General features: G+C 44.6%; 1 protein-coding gene across 1 annotated transcript; it reads left to right on the top strand.

Moving 5' to 3' along the window:
- The first annotated feature begins 33 nt into the window (after nucleotides 1-33).
- Nucleotides 34-16,143, top strand: LOC109866939 (dnaJ homolog subfamily A member 2-like). Its single transcript, XM_020455866.2, has 9 exons — nucleotides 34-368; nucleotides 1,218-1,277; nucleotides 1,803-2,038; nucleotides 2,129-2,209; nucleotides 9,549-9,682; nucleotides 9,775-9,971; nucleotides 13,332-13,476; nucleotides 14,389-14,516; nucleotides 14,635-16,143. The coding sequence occupies exons 1-9, from the start codon at nucleotides 291-293 to the stop codon at nucleotides 14,821-14,823; spliced, it is 1,248 nt and encodes a 415-aa protein (XP_020311455.1). The 5' UTR covers nucleotides 34-290; the 3' UTR covers nucleotides 14,824-16,143.
- The last annotated feature ends 3,469 nt before the right edge of the window (nucleotides 16,144-19,612 follow it).

The following is a 19,612-nucleotide window of genomic DNA, read 5'->3' on the forward strand; positions in this document are numbered from 1 at the left end:
AAATGCTAACTAGGTGGCCCAGTCAGAAGGGTACTTCCAACATTGACGAGCCGGCGTTATTCAAAACTGCAACTAGCCTAGAGATAGGTTTATACAAATAAATATGAATATTTGTAGCTACATGCCTCCATAATCTCTGCTGCTCTCTGTAGCCTATCAGCTGACTGTCAGCACTGACCCATATTGACGCATTGCTTATGACGTTCCCACCCGGCTTGTTTATCTTCTCTCGTTTCCTTTCCTCGGCAGAAGGTATTTCTGTCTGTAGTTGACTAACGTTAGCTAGCATTATGGCCAACGTTGTGGATACCAAGCTATACGACATCCTCGGAGTTTCACCCTCCGCCTCAGAAAACGACCTAAAGAAGGTAAGTGACTGGTGTTATGTAAATAAATAATACACAATCAGCGCCTACAGGAAATTATATGACCGCAAAACAGGGTTGATGTGGCCTTACCAACACTATTCAGATGCTAAGCTAACCCAGCTAGTTAAACTATCGCTAGTTAACGTTAGCTAGCTAATCATGCGAGCTAGCCAATCATGCGAGCTAGCCAGTGCATATTCTGGGGCAAATATCTAATGAAAAGTAAGCGTTTCTCTGATTTGAAAAGCGCGATGTAAGACTGCTAGTTAACTACCTGTTGGGAATTTGGTTATATGTATTTTATACATGAGAAACTAGGGCTACCGTCTTTACGCATAGAAACGTAGCACAGGCAGCAGCCGATCGTTGCTAGGCAGTGCAGACTGCTGCGCGAAGTTAGCTGCAGGAGCTAGCTAACGTTAGCGTAAGATGCTGCGCTAGCTGGCGTGAGTAAAACAAAGCTGACAGAGTAAAACCATATTGAGGTACTAGGTATGTTATTAGCTAGTTATAGCCAGCTAGTACATAATGACCTCGGGATGTATGTCATTTGTCTGGTAATGTTGGCTAACTACATATATTATTGTTAACTAATATGGTCTAAAGTTAGTTACTCTGTCGTCATGTTTTTGACAGATACTACAGATTGCTATTTTACTAGGGATTGTCATGAGGAGGATGATTATGTTAAGCATGCTAGCTAGCTAACGTTAGAATGTTTTCAGATTCACCAAGTGTTTCTCTTGCCGCAGCAGCAGGGTAAAGCTACGCAGTTAGAAAATGTTGGCCCTACAACAGCCCACTCCCAGACAGTGACTGATAATGTAGGTCTGTCTCTCTTGTGTTCAGGCATACCGCAAATTGGCCAAAGAGTTTCACCCTGATAAGAACCCAGATGCAGGGGACAAGGTAAGAGACGGGCAGTTACACAAATAACACAATCAAAACATGACACAGTACACACAAAACGATTCACAGCAGCACATAACACTGATCAAGCCACATCATGACCACTAGTCATGGTAGTACCATCACATGGGCCTATCTGTATTGTGCAGTAACAGAGGCTGGTATCAATCGCTTTTGGTATTACTCAAATGGCCTCTTCTCCATAGCAAGAGTGCACCAGCTAGTCTGTTTAGGCACCCTCTTTCCTGGTCACCTTTGGTTCATCTGCAGCACTGCCCCAACCAGCATCTTGTTCTGCATCGCTATCATCTGACCTGTGTAACATCAGTGCAGATGAAGGAGAGGAAACCTAGACTATTGAGATGAGAGGATCTGTGAGACAACAATGTGATGATTGTTCATGTGGATTTAAAGTTAACAGTATGAAAAATGTCACCTGATTATGTAGAATGTCTGTGGGAGGTAGATATGATGGACAATGGCAGGTTCCTCCCTAATGATTCCCCCCCCCCACATCTCTCCCAGTTTAAAGAGATAAGTTTTGCGTATGAGGTGCTGACCAATCCAGAAAAGAAGGAGCTTTATGACCGCTATGGAGAGCAGGGGCTGCGGGAGGGAGGTGGTGGAGGGGCTGGCATGGATGACATCTTCTCCCACATCTTTGGAGGGGGGCTGTTTGGCTTCATGGGGGGGCAGGGACGCGGAGGGGGAGGACGCAATGGAGGGCGCAGGAGAGGCGAGGACATGGTGCATCCCCTCAAGTGAGTGACAGTTATTCTCCCTTCACATCTATGGTCCTCATCCAGACATATTATTTTAGTTATTCCTTACCCTGCCTACCTGTCTAACAGAGTTTCACTGGAAGACCTCTACAATGGTAAAACAACCAAACTACAACTCAGCAAGAATGTCCTGTGTGCTTCCTGCAATGGGTGAGTCTACACACACACACACACTTTAAAATAATATAATTCGCATGGAGATCAATGTTGGGAGTTGCTGAGCTACTACACTTTTTGAAATACACTGAACAAAAATATAAATGCAACAATTTCAAATACTTTACTGATTTACAGTTCATAAAAGGAAATCAGTCAATTGAATTCATTAGGACCTATCTATGGAGTTTACATGTCTTGGAATACAGATAGAGTATTTTTTATTTTACCTTTATTTAACTAGGCAAGTCATTTAAGAACAAATTCTTATTTTCAATGACATCCAGATTTTCAAACGACAGATTTGTACCTTGTCAGCTCGGGGATATGAACTTGCAACCTTCGGTTACTAGTCCAACGCTCTAACCACTAGGCTACCCTGCCGCCCCGAGTATGTGAGCGGAGCTGGAGCGTCAACCTTTTTCGCTCGCACCAATTTGGCTCCAGTAGGGCTTACTTTACGAGGTCAGGGCATGCCTGGCTCACCATGCATTTGTAGTCTACTTGTTTTTTGTGGGGGGTTTTCACGTTTATTTAACCAGGTAGGCCAGTTGAGAACAAGTTCTCATTTACAACTGCGACCTGGCCAAGATAAAGCAAAGCAGTGTGACAAAAACAACACAGTCACACATAAACAAACGTGCTGTCAATAACACAATAGAAAAATCAATGTACAGTGTGTGCAAATGCAGGGAGGTAGGCAATAAATAGGCCATAGAGGTGAAATAATTACAATTTAGCATTAACACTGGAGTGATATATGTGCAGATGATGAGGTAGTTGAGTGGGCTATTTACAGATGGGCTGTGTATAAGTGCAATGATCGGTAAGCTGCTCTGACAGCTGATGCTAAAAGTTAGAGAGGGAGATCTAAGACTCCATCCAGCTTCAGTGATTAAAAAAAACTTTTATTTTTGTGCAATTTGTTCCAGTCATTGGCAACAGAGAACTCGAAGGCAGTTTTGGCTTTTGGAGATGACCAGTGAAATATACCTGCTGGAGCACATGCTACGGGTGGGGTTGCTATGGTGACCAGTGAGCTGAGATAACATGGGGCTTTACCTAGCAAAGACTTTTAGATGACCTGGAGCCAGTGGGTTTGGTGACAAATTTGTAATGAGGGTCAGCCAACAAGTCAGCCAACATCGGTATATAGCCCAACCAATTTACCTACCTCATCCCCATACTGTTTTTATTTTATTTACTTTTCTGCTCTTTTGCACACCAGTATCTCTACCTGCACATGATCATCTGATCATTTATCACTCCAGTGTTAATCTGCTAAATTGTAATTATTCACTCCTATGGCCTATTTATTGCCTACCTCCTCATTCCTTTTGCACACAATGTATATAGATTCTTTTTTTCTACTGTGTTATTGACTTGTTTATTGTTTACTCCATCTGTGTTGTTGTCTGTTCACACTGCTATGCTTAATCTTGGCCAGGTCGCAGTTGCAAATGAGAACTTGTTCTCAACTAGCCTACCTGGTTAAATAAAGGTGAAATAAATAAATACAAGTGCTGCTATAGCCTCTTTCTTTAACTACTGTCATTGAGTTTGCTAAATATTTTCATAAAGAAACCGATAAAAACACACACTTGCAAAATGAAGGTGACTTCCAAAGATTAGGACCAAGAGAGCAAGTGCGGTGATGTAGTGTCCACAACTAAAGAATCATTTGAAAAGACATGCATCGCTGCTGGCCTGCTCTCTAGGCACCATCACATGAGCCTGAAGTCAGACTGGCCAAACTCTTCTTTCTAAAAATTAATTCAAAGGCATTTTTTTGTTTAATTTGTATTTAATTATATGTCACAGCCTATTGTGTATTCAGACCCCTTGACCTTTTCCACTTTGTTACGTTACAGCCTTATTCTAAAATGGATTATAGTCGTCGCCCTGTCCCCCCCCTCAATCTACACACAATACCCCATAATGAAGCAAAAACGGGTTTTTAGAAATGTTGGTAAATATTACCAATAAAAAAATGGAATATCACATTCCCATGAAGTATTCGACACTCAGTACTTTGTTGAAGCACTCTGGCAATGGTTACAGCCTCAAGCCTTCTTGGGTATGAGTTTCTCCCATTCTTCTCTGCAGATCCTCTCAAGCTCTGTCAGGTTGGGTGGTGTCGCTGGTCACCTATTTTCAGGTCTCGCCAGAGATGTCTGGGCTCTGGCTGGACCACTCAAGGACATTCAGACGCTTGTCCCGAAGCCACACCTGCATAGTCTTGGCTGTGTCCTTAGGGTTGTTGTCCTGTTGGAAGGTGAACATTCACCCCAGTCTGAGGTCCTGGGTGCTCTGGAGCAGGTTTTCATCAAGGATCTCTCTGTACTTTGCTACGTTCATCTTTCCCTTGATCCTGACTAGTCTCCCAGTCTCTGCTGCTGAAAAACTTCCCCACAGCATGATGCTGCCACTATCATGCTTCACCGACGGGATGGTGACGGGTTTCCTCCAGACGTGACCGTTGACATTCATGCCACAGAGTTCAATCTTGGTTTCATCAGACCAGAGAATCTTGTTTCTCATGGTCTGAGAGTCCAATAGGTGCCTTTTGGAAAATCTAAGTTGGCTGTCATGTGCCTTTTTACTGGGGAGTGGCTTCTGTTTGGTCACTCTACCATAAAAGCTTGATTGGTGGTGTGCTGCAGAGATGGGAGAACCTTCCAGGAGGACAACCATCTCCACAGAGGAACTCTGGAGCACTGTCAGTGACCATCGGGTTCTTGGTTGCCTCCCTAACCAAGGCCTTCCTCCCCTGATTGCTCAGTATGGCCAGGTGGCCAGCTCTAGGAAGAGTCTTGGTGGTTCCAAACTTCTTCTATTTCAGAAGGATGGAGGCCACTGTGTTCTCGGGGACCTTCAAAGCTGCAGACATTTTTTGGTACCCTTCCCAAATCTGTGCCTCGACACAATCCTGTCTCGGCACTCTACGGACAATTCCTTTGACCTCATGACTTGGTTTTTGCTCTGACATGCACTGTAAACTGTGGGACCTTTTTATATAGACAGGTGTGTGCTTTTCCAAATCATGTCCAGTCAATTGAATTTACCTCAGGTGGACTCCAATCAAGTTGTAGAAACATCTCAAAGATGACCAATGGAAACCGGATTCACCGGAGCTCAATTTCAAGTCTCATACCAAAGGGTCTGAATAATTTTAAATTAATAAGGTATTTAATTTTTTATATTTTTTATACATTTGCAAAAAATGTATGAACTGTTGGCTTTGTCATTATGAGGTAGTGTGTGAAGATCGAGGGGAGAAAAAAAATATTTAATCAGTTTTTAGAATAAGGCTGTAATGTAACCAAATGTTGAAAAGGTCAAGGAGTCTGAATACTTTCCAAATGCACTGTATATGTACAATTTATAGACAAATGATTTAATAGAACAAAATGTATTAAATAAAAATGTATAACAAAACGAACAATGCAGTTAAAAAAAAATGAGTAAGAATAAAAGTAACAAGTAATTAAAGAGCAGCTGTAAAATAACAATGGCGTGACAATACACGTGGGTACCGGTACAGAGTCCATGTGTGGGGACACTGGTTAGTTGGGGTAATATGTAGAATTGGGTAGAGTGGGGCAATGCAAATGGTCTGAGTAGCCATTTGATTAGATGTTCAGGAGTCTTATGGCTTGGGGGTAGGAGCTGTTTAGAAGCCTCTTGGACCTAGATTTGGCGCTCCGGTACTGCTTGCCGTGCAGTAGCAGAGAGAACAGTCTAATACTAGGGTGGGTGGAGTCCATAACAATTTTTAGGGCCTTCCCCTGACACTGCCTGGTATAGAGGTCCTGGGTGGCAGGAAGCTTTGCCCCAGTGATGTACTGGGCCATTCGTACTACACTCTGTAGTGCCTTTGCGGTTGGAGGCCGAGCAGTTACCATACCAGGCAGTGACGCAACCAGTCAGGATGCTCTTGATGGTGCAGCTGTAGAACCTTTTGAGGATCTGAGGACCCATGCCAAATCTTTTCAGTTTCCTGAGGGGAGAATAGGTTTTGTTGTGCCCTCCTCACGACTGTTTGGTGTGCTTGGACCATGTTGGCTTGTTGGTGATGTGGACACCAAGGAACTTGAAGCGCTCCGCTTGCTCCATTACAGTCCCATCGATGAGAATAGGGGTGTGCTCGGTCCTCCTTTTCCTGTAGTCCACAATCATCACATTGAGTGAGAGGTTGTTGTCCTGCCACTATACTGCCAGGTCTCTGACCTCCTCCCTATAGGCTGTCTCGTTGTTGTCGGTGATCAGGCCTACCACTGTTGTCATCGGCAAACTTAATGATGGTGTTTGAGTCGTGCCTGGCTGTGCAGTCATGAGTGAACAGGGAGTACAGGAGTGGACTGAGCAAGCACGTCTGAGGGGCCCCTGTGTTGAGGATCAGTGTGGCGGATGTGTTGTTACCTACCCTTACCACCTGGGGGCGGCCTGTCAGGAAGACCAGGATCCAGTTGCAGAGGGAGGTGTTTATTCCCAGGGTCCTTAGCTTAGTGATAAGCTTTGAGGACACTGGTTTTTAACGCTGAGCTGTAGTCAATGAATAGCATTCTCACGTAGGTGTTCCTTTTGTCCAGGTGGAAAAGGGCAGTGTGGAGTGCAATAGAGATTGCATCACCTGTGGATCTGTTGAGGCGGTATGCAAATTGGAGTGTGTCTAGCGTTTCTGAGATAATGGTGTTGTGAACCTTGACCAGCCTTTCAAAGCACTTCATGGCTACAGACGTGAGTGCTACGGGTTGGTAGTCATTTAGGCAGGTTACCTTCGTGTTCTTTGGCACAGGGACAATGGTGGTCTGCTTGTAACATGTTGGTATTACAGACTCAGTCAGGGATCGGTTGAAAATGTCAGTGAACACACTTTACAGTTGACCAGAGCATGCTTGCAGTACGTCCTGGTAATCCTTCTGGCCCTGCGGTCTTGTGAATGTTGACCTGTTTAAAGATCTTACTCGCATCGGCTGCGGAGAGTGTGATCACAGCCTCCCGGAACAGCTGGTGCTCTAATGCATGTTTCAGTGTTATTTGCCTCGAAGCGAGCATAGAAGTAGTTTAGCTCATCTGGTAGGCTTGTGTCACTTGGCAGCTCTCGGCAGTGCTTCCCTTTGTAGTCTAATCGTTTGCAAGCCCTGCCACATCCGACGAACGTCAGAACCGGTGTAGTACGATCCGACCTTAGTCCTGTATTGACGCTTTGCCTGTTTGATGGTTCGTCGGAGGGCATAGAGGGATTTCTTCTAAGCTTCCGGGTTAGTGTCCCGCTCCTTGAAAGCGGCAACTCTACCCTTTAGCTCAGTGCAGATGTTGCCTATAATCCATGGCTTCTGGTTGGTGGTATGTACGTACTGGTCACTGTGGGGACGACATCATTGATGCACTTATTGATGGAGCCAATGAGTGATGTGATGTACTCCTCAATGCCATCGGAAGGATCCCGGAACATATTCCAGTCTGTGCTAGCAAAACAGTCATGTAGCTTAGCATCTGCTTCATCTGTACACAATTCATCACAATGTGTTTCTTTGTAGGATATAACTTAAATAATTCATTTTTGTTCCTTCTTAGGCTTGTTTGGCTCCTGACTTATTTAGTGTTTAATATGCTGTTTTAATGACATGTAGCCTATTTGAAGTTCTGAGCACTTACATTCACCTTTTAATGTTTATTAAAATACTTTTCATTCAAATCATATGGTCGGAGCGGTTTTTGTCAGAGCAGTTGGAAAGGACGTGGTGCGCCCCATGAGTGGGATTTCCATTTTCAATTCCGCTCACATACTCTGACATATGTATCTGTTGGTCACAGATACCAAGTGGGTTGGTAGGGGCGTGGATCAGAAAACCAGTCTGTATCTGGTGTGACCACCATTTGCCTCATTCAGCGCGACACATCTCTGTCGCATAGAGTTGATCAGGCTGTTGTTTGTGGCCTGTGGAACGTTGTCCCACTCCTCTTCAATGGTTGTGCGGATTTGATGGATATTGGCGGGAACTGGATACGCAGTCATACACGTCAATGTAGAGCATCCCAAACATGCTCAATGGGTGTGTATGCAGGCCATAGAAGAACTGGGACATTTCCAGCTTCCAGGAATTGTGTGCAGATACTTGCGACATGGGGCCATGCTGAAACATGAGGTGATGGTGGCGGGTGAATGACATGACAATGGGCCTTAGGATTTTGTCACGATATCTCTGTGCATTCAAAATGTCATCAATAAAAAAGGCAATTGTGTTCGTTGTCTTCAGCTTATGCTTGCCCATACCATAAACCCACCATCAACATGAGGCACTCTGTTCATGATGCTGACATCAGCAAACCGCTCGCCCACATGACATCGTACACGCTGTGTGCCATTTGCATGGTACCAGTTGAAACCAGGATTGATCTGTGAAGAGCAGACTTCTCCAGTGGCTATCGAAGGTGAGCATTTACCCATAGATGTTGGTTACGACGCCGAACTGCAATCAGGTCAAGACCCTGGTGAGGACGATGAGCTTCCTTGAGACGGTTTCTGACAATTTGTGCAGAAATTCTTTGGTTGTTCAAACTCTGTTTCATCAGATGTCTGGTTGGCTGGTCTCAGACAATCCCGCAGGTGAAGAAGCCGGTTGTGGACGTCCTGGGCTGACGTGGTTACATGTGGTCTGCGGTTGTGAGGCCAGTTGGACGTACTGTCAAATGATCTAAAATGACGTTGGTAGCTTATGGTAGATAATTTTATGTTCATTTATCTGGCAACAGCTCTGGTGGCTATTCCTGCAGTAGCATGCCAATTGCAAGCTCCATCAACTTGAGACATCTGTGGCATTGTGTTGTGTGACAAAAATGCCATTTTTAGTGGTCTTCTATTGTACCCAGCACAAGGTGCACCTGTGTAATGATCAGGCTGTTTAATCAGCTTCTTGATATGCCACACCTGTCAGGGTGGATTATCTTGGAAAGGGAGAAATGCTCACTAACAAGGATGTAAACACATTTCTTCAAAAAAATTTAGAGAAGTAAGCTTTTTATGCACCTGGAAAGGTTTTGAAACATGGGACCAACACGTTCCGTTTTATTTTTGTTCTGTATAAATATCTTTAGTGGACAGAGATATGGATGCAGGACTAAACATTCATGATATAAAAATGTATAGTTTTTACCATATTTTGAAGCTGTATACCGTTTGTTTACTTTGTTTGTAAAACAAGGTTATATTTTGGGTTGTGATGGGATATGAACAAAGTTAATTTCTAAGTTATAATATTTTATATATATATATATATATATTTGTTTAATGTGATACTTGACTCTCCTCTCTCTGGTCTGTCTCCAGTGCCGGGGGTAAGGCGGGGGCGGTGCAGAAGTGTGTGGCCTGCAGAGGGAGAGGCATGAGGATCATGATCAGACAGCTGGCTCCTGGCATGGTCCAACAGATGCAGTCAGTCTGCACAGACTGCAACGGAGAGGGTAGGACCACACACACACGTGGTCTGCAATAATGAATACACTATAAAAATATTTTTTTTGTTAGGAAACTAATCTGTTTGTGTTTTGTATAGGGGAGGTGATCAGTGAGAAGGACCGCTGTAAGAAGTGTGAGGGTCGTAAGGTGAACAAGGAGACCAAGCTGTTGGAGGTCCATGTTGATAAAGGCATGAGGCATGGCCAGAAAATAAGCTTCACTGGAGAGGCTGACCAAGCCCCAGGCACTGAGCCTGGAGACATCCTACTGGTCCTACAGGAGAAGGAGCATGAGGTAAAATGCACACACACTGTAGCAGAGAGTACTCAAAGATTTAAATAAACTTCTCAGGAAACCACTCAGTGTTCAGAAATTCTCAATCTCATTTTGTTGGTTGCAAACACATTTAGCAGATATTGCAGTTTCAGCTAAATGCTTATGTTTCTAGTTCCAACAGTGCAGTAACAATACGAAACAATACACACATCCCCCAAAAATTATATATATAAAAAATTATACAATCCACACAAGTGGCTCCGGTAGTGCAGCTCATCTAGGATGGCACATCAATGTGAGTTGTGGCAAGAAGGTTTGCTGTGTCTGTCAGCATAGTGTCCAGAGCATGGAGGCGCTACCAGGAGACAGGCCAGTACATCAGGAGACGTGGAGGAGGCCGTAGGAGGGCAACAACCCAGCAGCAGGACCGCTACCTCTGCCTTTGTGCAAGGAGGAGCAGGAGGAGCACTGCCAGAGCCCTGCAAAATGACCCCCAGCAGGCCACAAATGTGCATGTGTCTGCTCAAACGTGAGGGTGGTATGAGGGCCCGACGTCCACAGGTGGAGGTTGTGCTTACAGCCCAACACCGTGCAGGACGTTTGGCATTTGCCAGAGAACACCAAGATTGGCAAATTCGCCACTGGCGCCCTGTGCTCTTCACAGATTAAAGCAGGTTCACACTGAGCACGTGACAGAGTCTGGAGACGCCGTGGAGAACGTTCTGCTGCCTGCAACATCCTCCAGCATGAGCGGTTTGGCGGTGGGTCAGTCATGGTGTGGGTTGGCATTTCTTTGGGGGGCCGCACAGCCCTCTATGTGCTCGCCAGAGGTAGCCTGACTGCCATTAGGTACCGAGATGAGATCCTCAGACCCCTTGTGAGACCATATGCTGGTGTGGTTGGCCCTGGGTTCCTCCTAATGCAAGACAATGCTAGATTTCATGTGGCTGGAGTGTCAGCGGTTCCTGCAAGAGGAAGGCATTGATGCTATGGACTGGCCCGCCTGTTCCCCAGACCTGAATCCAATTGAGCACATCTGGGACATCATGTCTCGCTCCGTCCACCAACACCACGTTGCACCACAGACTGTCCAGGAGTTGGCGGATGCTTTCGTCTGGGAGGAGATCCCTCAGGAGACCATCCGCCACCTCATCAGGAGTATGCCCAGGCGTTGTAGGGAGGTCATACAGGCACGTGGAGGCCACACACACTACTGAGCCTCATTTTGACTTGTTTTAAGGACATTACATCAAAGTTGGATCAGCCTGTAGTGTGGTTTTCCACTTTAATTTTGAGTGTGACTCCAAATCCAGACCTCCATGGGTTGATAAATTTGATTTCCATTGATCATTTTTGTGGGATTTTGTTTGCGGCACATTCAACTATGTAAAGAAAAAAGTATTTAATAAGAATATTTCATTCATTCAGATCTAGGATGTGTTATTTTAGTGTTCCCTTTATTTTTTTGAGTAGTGTATATATATTTATATTACAGTATCAGTCAAAAGTTTGGACACACCTTCTCATTCAAGGGTGTTCTATATTTTGTACTATTTTCTACGTTGTTGAATTAATAGTGAAGACAAACTCTGAAATAACACATATGGAGTCATGTAGTAACCCAAAAACTGTTAAACAAATCAAAATATATTTGCGATTGTTCAAAGTAGCCACCCTTTGCCTTGACAGCTTTGTACACTCTTGGCATTATCTCAACCACATATGCTGAGCACTCGTTGGCTGCTTTTCCTTCACTTTGTGGTCCAACTCATCCCAAACCATCTGTTGGGTTGAGGTCGAATAGCTCTTACATAGCCTGGAGGTGTGTTGGGTCATTTGTCCTGTTGAAAAACAAATGATAGTCCCATTTAAGCAAAAACCAGATGGAATGGCATATCGCTGCAGAATGCTGTTGTAGCCATGCTCGATAAGTGTGCCTTGAATTCTAAATAAATCCCTGATAGTGTCACCAGCAAAGCACCCCCACACCATCACACCACCTCTTCCATGCTTCACGGTGGGAACCACACATGCAGAGATCATCCGTTCACCTACTCTGCATCTCACAAAGACATGGCCGTTGGCTCCAAAAATCTAATCAGACCAAAGGACCGATTTCCACCAATCTAATGTTCATTGCTTGTGTTTCTTGACTCAAGCAAGTCTCACACGGTCTCCTCTGAACAGTTGATGTCTGTTACTTGAACTCTGAAACATTTATTTTGGCTGCAATTTCTGAGGCTGGTAATTCTAATGAAATTATCCTCTGCAGCAGACTGCGATCCTCATGAGGGAGCCAGTTTCATCATAGCGCTTGATGGCTTTTGCGACTGCACTTGAATAAACTTTCAAAGTTCTTAATTTTCCATATTGACTGACCTTCATGTCTTAAAGTAATGATGGACTGTTGTTTCTCTTTGCTTATTTGAGTTGTTCTTGCCATAATATGGACTTGGTCTTTTACCAAATAGGGCTATCTTCTGTATACCAACCCTACCTTGTCACAACACAAGTGTCTCAAACGCATTAAGAAGGAAAGAAATTCCACATGAACTTTTAACAAGACACACCTGTTAATTAAAATGCATTCCAGGTTGATACTCTTGATGCTGGTTGAGAGAATGCCAAGAGTGTGCTAAGCTGTCATCAAGGCAAAGGATGGCTACTTTGAAGAATCTCAAATATAAAATATATTTGGATTTGTTTAACAATTTGTGGGTTACCACAATGTTCCATATGTGTCATTTCATAGTTTGTGTTCACTATGATTCTACAATGTAGAAAATAGTACAAATAAAGAAAATCTTTGGAATGAGTAGGTGTGCCCAAACTTTTGGTGTGTGTGTTTGTACAAAAATATAAATGCAACATGTAAAAGGTTGGTTTCATGAGCTGAAATAAAAGATCCCAGAAATTGTCCATATTCACACAATATTTTTCCTCTCAAATGTGTTTACGTCCCTGTTAGTGAGCATTTCTCCTTTGCCAGGATAGTCTATCGACCTGACAGGTGTGGCATATCAAGAAGCTGATTAAACATCATGGTCTTAACACCTGTGCACCTTGTGCTGGGAACAATAGAAGGCACTCTAAAATGTGCCGTGTTATCACCCAACACAATGCCACAGATGTCTCAAGTTGAGTGTGCAACTGGCATGCTTACTGCCAGAGAATCAATGACTATGTACATCGGACAGCAGTCTAAGTTGGAGGGTAGAGTCTGGGTGGTAGCCGGCCAGTGACAAAATGTTTTAGCTTCCTCTCTGATGGTGGCCCTCAATTCCCATCTCCTGAGTTTGAGACAATCCTTAAACGCTCTTGCTGACCAGAGAGGTTGAGTCAAAGTACTGATAAAATGTTAATTATTGTGTTCTGCAGGAGTTCCGTCGTGATGGCCATGACCTCCACATGACCCAGCGTATCGGCCTGGTGGAAGCTCTGTGTGGCTTTCAGTTGGCGGTCACACACCTCGACGGACGCCAGCTCGCTGTCAAATATCCCCCTGGCAAGGTCATAGACCCAGGTAAACACTCACCACTCCACAACACACACACACAACGCTTCAAGTTTAAAGGGGGCCTGAACTTCCTCATTTGGCCTAGTTTTTTAGCTTGGTCATTAAGAAACGCAGCAGCCATGACTGAAGCCAAACGAGAGATGTTTTGGGGGTGTGGTTTAATGTGGTTGTCTCTGTATGTTCGGATGTGGCAAGCGTTTGTACAGTCACTCGTTTGTACAGCACACAGTATTCACTCACGCTTATAACTTGAAACAGTCTAACCAGGTCTTGTGTCTTGAAGTCGTTTAGGCTTGCTAGTGCTAGCCAACTTCTTTCGCCAATTAGCTTCAGCTGGCTGGTGTGCGACCGTGACAAAGTTGGTTTGACATCTGATAGCCTAACTCTGGGGCTAGTTAAAGACCGTCAATAAATAGCAAAATGGGACAATATTTTCATGGTGCACACCTTTTTAAATGCTTTCGATATTTCTACAATTTATAGATGGTTTGAGGTGTTTAAATAATTGAAATTGGGAGCTATTGACATTTTAAAATATTGTCCCATGTACACTGCAATTTACTTATGGTCCCTAACTTTCCCCATAGGGATGTCAAATAGAAATTGACCTTGGTCATTACGATCGGGTCGCATGCAGCTGCGGTCCGAATTCATGATTACTTGTGTGCTGCCAGCTGTGGGCAGGATTGAAATAAACCCAACCAAAGGAACACTTACGGTACCCTTCATTCCGTGACGTACCATTTTTTTGGAGAATGACTTTATGATCATACTACTTTGTAGTACATTTTGACATGATAATTCTGACTCCTATCGATGCCAAATAGGACGTTTTCAAAACGAGAAGTTGCTTTTTAGGGGCAGTCGCTCTTTAACTTGATCTATTTTGCTTGCCTTGTATCATTACGTGTGTGTCAGGTTGTATCCGGGTGGTGAAGGGAGAGGGTATGCCTCAGTACAGGAACCCATTTGAGAAAGGCGATCTGTTCATCAAGTTTGATGTCCTGTTCCCTGACAACAACTGGATCAGCCCTGAGAAACTCACCGTGAGTACCCCTGAGAACCAAATAGCCGGCCTAAGGTGTCTGGTGCATCACACATTGTCTTAACCTTTACTTTGTGTACGTAATTTACAGAATGTGTGTTTTACATGTGTGTGTTTAGGAGTTGGAGGACCTGCTGCCTGCGCGTGCAGATGGACCAGTCATCTCGTCAGAGGCAGAGGAGGTTGACCTCCAGGACTGTGAGGTCAGAGGTCAGGGGTCAGCGGGGGCCAGAAGGGAGGCCTACAATGATAGCTCTGATGAGGAGGGGGGGCCGCACGGCCCAGGGGTACAGTGTGCCCACCAGTAGACTGAATACACACCCCGACTACCCTCTCTCTCCAGTCTGTGTGCCCATCTGTTGTGAGGGAAGGGCACCTCCCTACTGCACCCTGCCCCAGGTCCCATCAGGACCCTCCATCCTCTTCATTCCACAATCAGAGTGTGTGGGTGTGGTCAGCAGGCTATGCTGGATGTGTGGTGGCCATTTGACATCCTAGGATTCTAGGCTCTACAGCTGTCTTTGGAAATGTCATTTGCGAATCTTGTGTATAAAATGAAAATATTGTCTTTTAAAAATACATTCATTTATCTTCTTCAGTGTCGTAGTCTAGTCTGTCACATCAGCGCATGCTGAAAAGACATTTAACACAGGCCTACCATAGCCCCTGGCCTACACGGCAGCCTGCTGAGCCACACCGGAAGTGATTACATCACATTCTGTAAGCTCAAACTCCTCTCATCACTGAGTTACCTGAGGACTTCCTGGCTCAGATTTATCTCCACCAATCACATAGCTTGAATCTTTAGGCTTATTTACCTTTCAGTCAGAAAAAAATGTTTCTTCTGCGTGAGGATTGTGTGCTTTTGCGCATCTGTGTGTGTGACCACAGAGCTTTTGTCTGAGTAGCATACTCTATTCCTCTTTCTAAACTCAGGCAAGGCTGTGTGTGTGTGTGTGTGTGTGTGTGTGTTGCTGGCTTCTCTACTCATAGCAGTATGAATTCTGTGTGTAGTGTGAGTGATGACCTCATGTTTATGCTCAATTTAAGATAAAAACATCTGAATTTGTTGAACTTGTCCCACCTTGACCATGTCACCTTTTAACCCTCGACCCCAAACCTCTGTATTATACACAACTCTCCATGCCAGTAGAACTGTCACATGCCATCTCCAGCTCTGTAAATACCAGCCACAACCCCATCCCCTGTGCACAGTTCCATCTCAGTACTCTTCAGCTGCCTCCTCCCTTCCAATCCAAATTCCTGTCCTTCATCTGCACTAATGGGACAAAACAGCAGGGTCATGTTTAGTTGGCACAAATTAGAAAATGTTTTGATCACAACCTAAAAAAAACACTTTAATTTCCAGTTTCAAAATATTTAGCTACAGTCTGCCCTGTTTCCTTTTCCTGTCCAGTTCTGTGAGATCAGTGCAGATGGAGAGGATAGGAGGCTGCTTTAGACTGTAGAGATGTAGTCATGTGACTGTCACTGTAAATATGAAATGGGCCACTGAAGGGACACGCTTCAGACCAACAGACAGGCTTTATTTAGTAAGTGATATTATTGTTGATGCTCATATTTGTCAGGATGACAATTGAACTGTATAATAAACTCTGTCACCATCAGCTCTCTGCCTCTGTTCATCCACTTACCAGCATGCTACAGTATATAAGCCGATGACAGACAGTTTAATTTTAAAAAAGTATAGCTCTTTGAAGTCCACTGTATTTAATTATGTATACACTAAAATAATTACTGAACTGCAGCCAGGCAAGTGAATAGGGTGGGTAGTAGTATAGCAATTGACAGATTGAGGGGGAACAGCCAGAGCAGGACTTACCGAATTTTAATTGGTTATTTAATTAATGAATTTATTTGCAAATTACGGTAGAAAATAAGTATTTGGTCAACTACAAACAAGCAAGATTTCTGCCTCTCACAGACCTGTAACTTCTTCTTTAAGAGGCTCTTCTGTCCTCCACTCGTTACCTGTATTAATGACACCTGTTTGAACTTGTTATCAGTATAAAAGACACCTGTCCACAACCTCAAACAGCCACACTCCAAACTCCACTATGGCCAAGACCAAAGAGCTGTCAAAGGACACCAGAAACAAAATTGTAGACCTGCACCAGGCTGGGAAGACTGAATCTGCAATAGGTAAGCAGCTTGATTTGAAGAAATCAACTGTGGGAGCAATTATTAGGAAATGGAAGACATACAAGACCACTGACAATCTCCCTCGATCTGGGGCTCCACGCAAGATCTCACCCCGTGGGGTCAAAATGATCACAAGAACGGTGAGCAAAAATCCCAGAACCACATGGGGGGACCTAGTGAATGACCTGCAGAGAGCTGGGACTAAAGTAACAAAGCCTACCATCAGTAACACACTACGCCGCCAGGGACTCAAATCCTGCAGTGCCAGACGTGTCCCCCTGCTTAAGCCAGTACATGTCCAGGCCCATCTTAAGTTTGCTAGAGAGCATTTGGCCTGGAAACAAGGCAGATATATGAAATTGACACAGTAACGTCAGAGACTTATTCCCATTATGGTTGCCATGAAGGCCTCACCATGTCTCCCAGTCCTGTCTGGCTGCCAGCAAGCAGTGCACCATGGGACAGTTTCTCCCTCTGAGCACTGATGGTGGCCAGGCTGGTGTACAGACCCATCAGCCGCAGGGTCTCCCTGTCCAGCCTGCAGGGGCAGAGGGACACATTCTCACAATCAAGGTTGTGATTGGCAAAATGTGTTTGCCTCTTGGTAAGGGCAGTTATTGTGGATTTGAGGTGTGCGTGTTTCGTTGTGTGTACCTCTTGGCCAGGGCAGTGAGTGTATTTGTCTGGTGCTCAAGGCTGGTGTGTATCCGAGTGAGGAGGGAGATGGCTGACCAAGATTCCTCACTGGGTTTCTCCCAATCAGGACAGCCCCTCAGAGACACACCCTCATTTGCGCCTGTTAAACATGTCATCACATGATCAGAGAGGTAGCCATCTGCTGCACCCACACTGGCTCATCCATAGGCTTCCCACTCAATTAAATTACTCCTCTATATCAACTCATTGTGTATAATTGTTATGCACAGCCTAAAACCACCTTAAGCGTGTGTGTTACCTGTATATCTTGAAGGCTCCAGGTAGGTCAGGCTGATTCAGCATGTCACCTGACTCCTGACTTTCCTCCCATAGCAAACCTAGCTCCACCCTCTCACAGCAACAGCGTCTACCAGGCAACCAGCCCTGGGATATCAGAAACATGATGGGATGTTCTGCGTATACACATGTGATGTACTGTGTTTGTGTGTGTGTTTGTCTCACCATGGTGTTCATGCAGCATCTCTGTGTAGAGTGTGTGTGTGTGTGACGGTATCATACTTTACTCCCACCAGTAGGAGGCGCTCTGAAAGAGCAACACACCCCAACACCTGACCTCTCACCCACGTCTGACCACAGCTCATAGCTCATAGATGGCATGGCTCCCCACACACCCTCCTGCACCAGCCTGGGGACAGACAGACACACACACACAGTGTGATTATGGGTGAGAGAGGGATAGAGGGAGACAGTCTTACAAACTGTTACGGATACAGGTATTTTGTGTGTATCCTGTGTGTGTGTGTGTGTATTTCTTTTCTCTCCTTCTCTCCTCACAGGTGGCAATGATCATTCCCCCATCAGTCATCAATCAGTCGCTAATCAGAAGACACACCTCCTCCTGTTTCCATTACCCTATCACATTCCCTTTCCCTTGTTTTAAAAACCCTGTCTGTTGTTTGCTCTAGAGCTCAATCTCTCTGTCAATGCCATCTGTCTGTAGATCTCTTGTTTGGTTTTTGCAACTACATGTCACTTTGTCCCCACCTGTGAGTATTGGTTTTGTTATGGTGTTTGTTTGACAGTGGGAAAAGGGGGTACCATGATAAGTCACCCATGGGCATACATTACCCGTAGGAATACTTTGTATAAAAACACTAGTTAGAACTGGGCGGACCACCCCCTGTATTTTTGGTTAGTTAGTTAGCTGTTGGTGAAGTAGGCTAGTCTAGCTTAGGGGTGTTTTTGGATACTTTTCTTTCCTTGGGTCCAGCTCAGCCCCTTTTCCTGCTCCCCCCCCCCCCCCCCCCCATTACCGTGTGTTTTCAAATAAACCATGAGTGTTTGACTGTAATTTAGTTGTCTGTGGTTATTTCATCTCACTCCTACTTTTTTACTATTATAATTTGCATAAGTTATGTTACGGGTCTCATTACCACCCCCCCACCCCCCAGACTGTCGGGCCAAAAGGGATTTGTAACACAAACTAACAGCTTAAATGGCCCAGCGCTGTCTAGCTGCTCTCCATCTCTTTTCTTTCTCTGTGGGTGTGTTCTGTGCATCTCTGTCGTACTGAGCATGACTGGTGGTGCAGTACAGGGCTTGGTTGAGGTATGCGATGTGTCTGTGGGGTACAGTTTTCATGTGTTCAGCAACTGTAGGTCCTTGTAGATCGTAGAATCAAGGTTCAGAAACACATCCCAGTCGAGCTTTTTTTACTCTCAAATGTCTGCCATGTTTTCAAAAGTTCTGCATATATTTCAGAGGTTTGAACTGAGAACCTTGTGAATAAATTGAGTTACAAGTTGTATATAAATATTTTTTTTAAATCCGTGTTACAGTAGTCAGACAAATGTGTCTATCTTTTAAAATACATCCCAGTACATCCCTGGGGCCAAGCTTCCTGCCATCCAGGACCCATATAATAGGCAGTGTCAGAGGAAAGCACAAACTGTCAGACTTCAGTCACCCAAGTCATAGACTCTCTGCTACCGCACGGCAAGTGGTACCGGAGCACCAAGTTTAGGACCAAATGGCTTCTTAACAGCTTCTACCCCCAAGCCATGAGACTGCTGAACAATTAATCAAATGGCCACCGGACTATTTACCTTGACGCCCCCCACCCCCATTTAGTTTTTTTACACATCTACTACTCGCTGTTTATCTATGCATTGTCACTTCACCCCTACCTACATGTACAAATTACCTCGACTAACCTGTACCACCGTACATTGACTCAGTACCGGCACCCCCCTGTATATAGCCTCGTTATTGTAAATT

This window comes from Oncorhynchus kisutch, linkage group LG22 (assembly GCF_002021735.2).
Source record: "Oncorhynchus kisutch isolate 150728-3 linkage group LG22, Okis_V2, whole genome shotgun sequence".
In the NCBI taxonomy this organism is placed as follows: domain Eukaryota; kingdom Metazoa; phylum Chordata; class Actinopteri; order Salmoniformes; family Salmonidae; genus Oncorhynchus; species Oncorhynchus kisutch.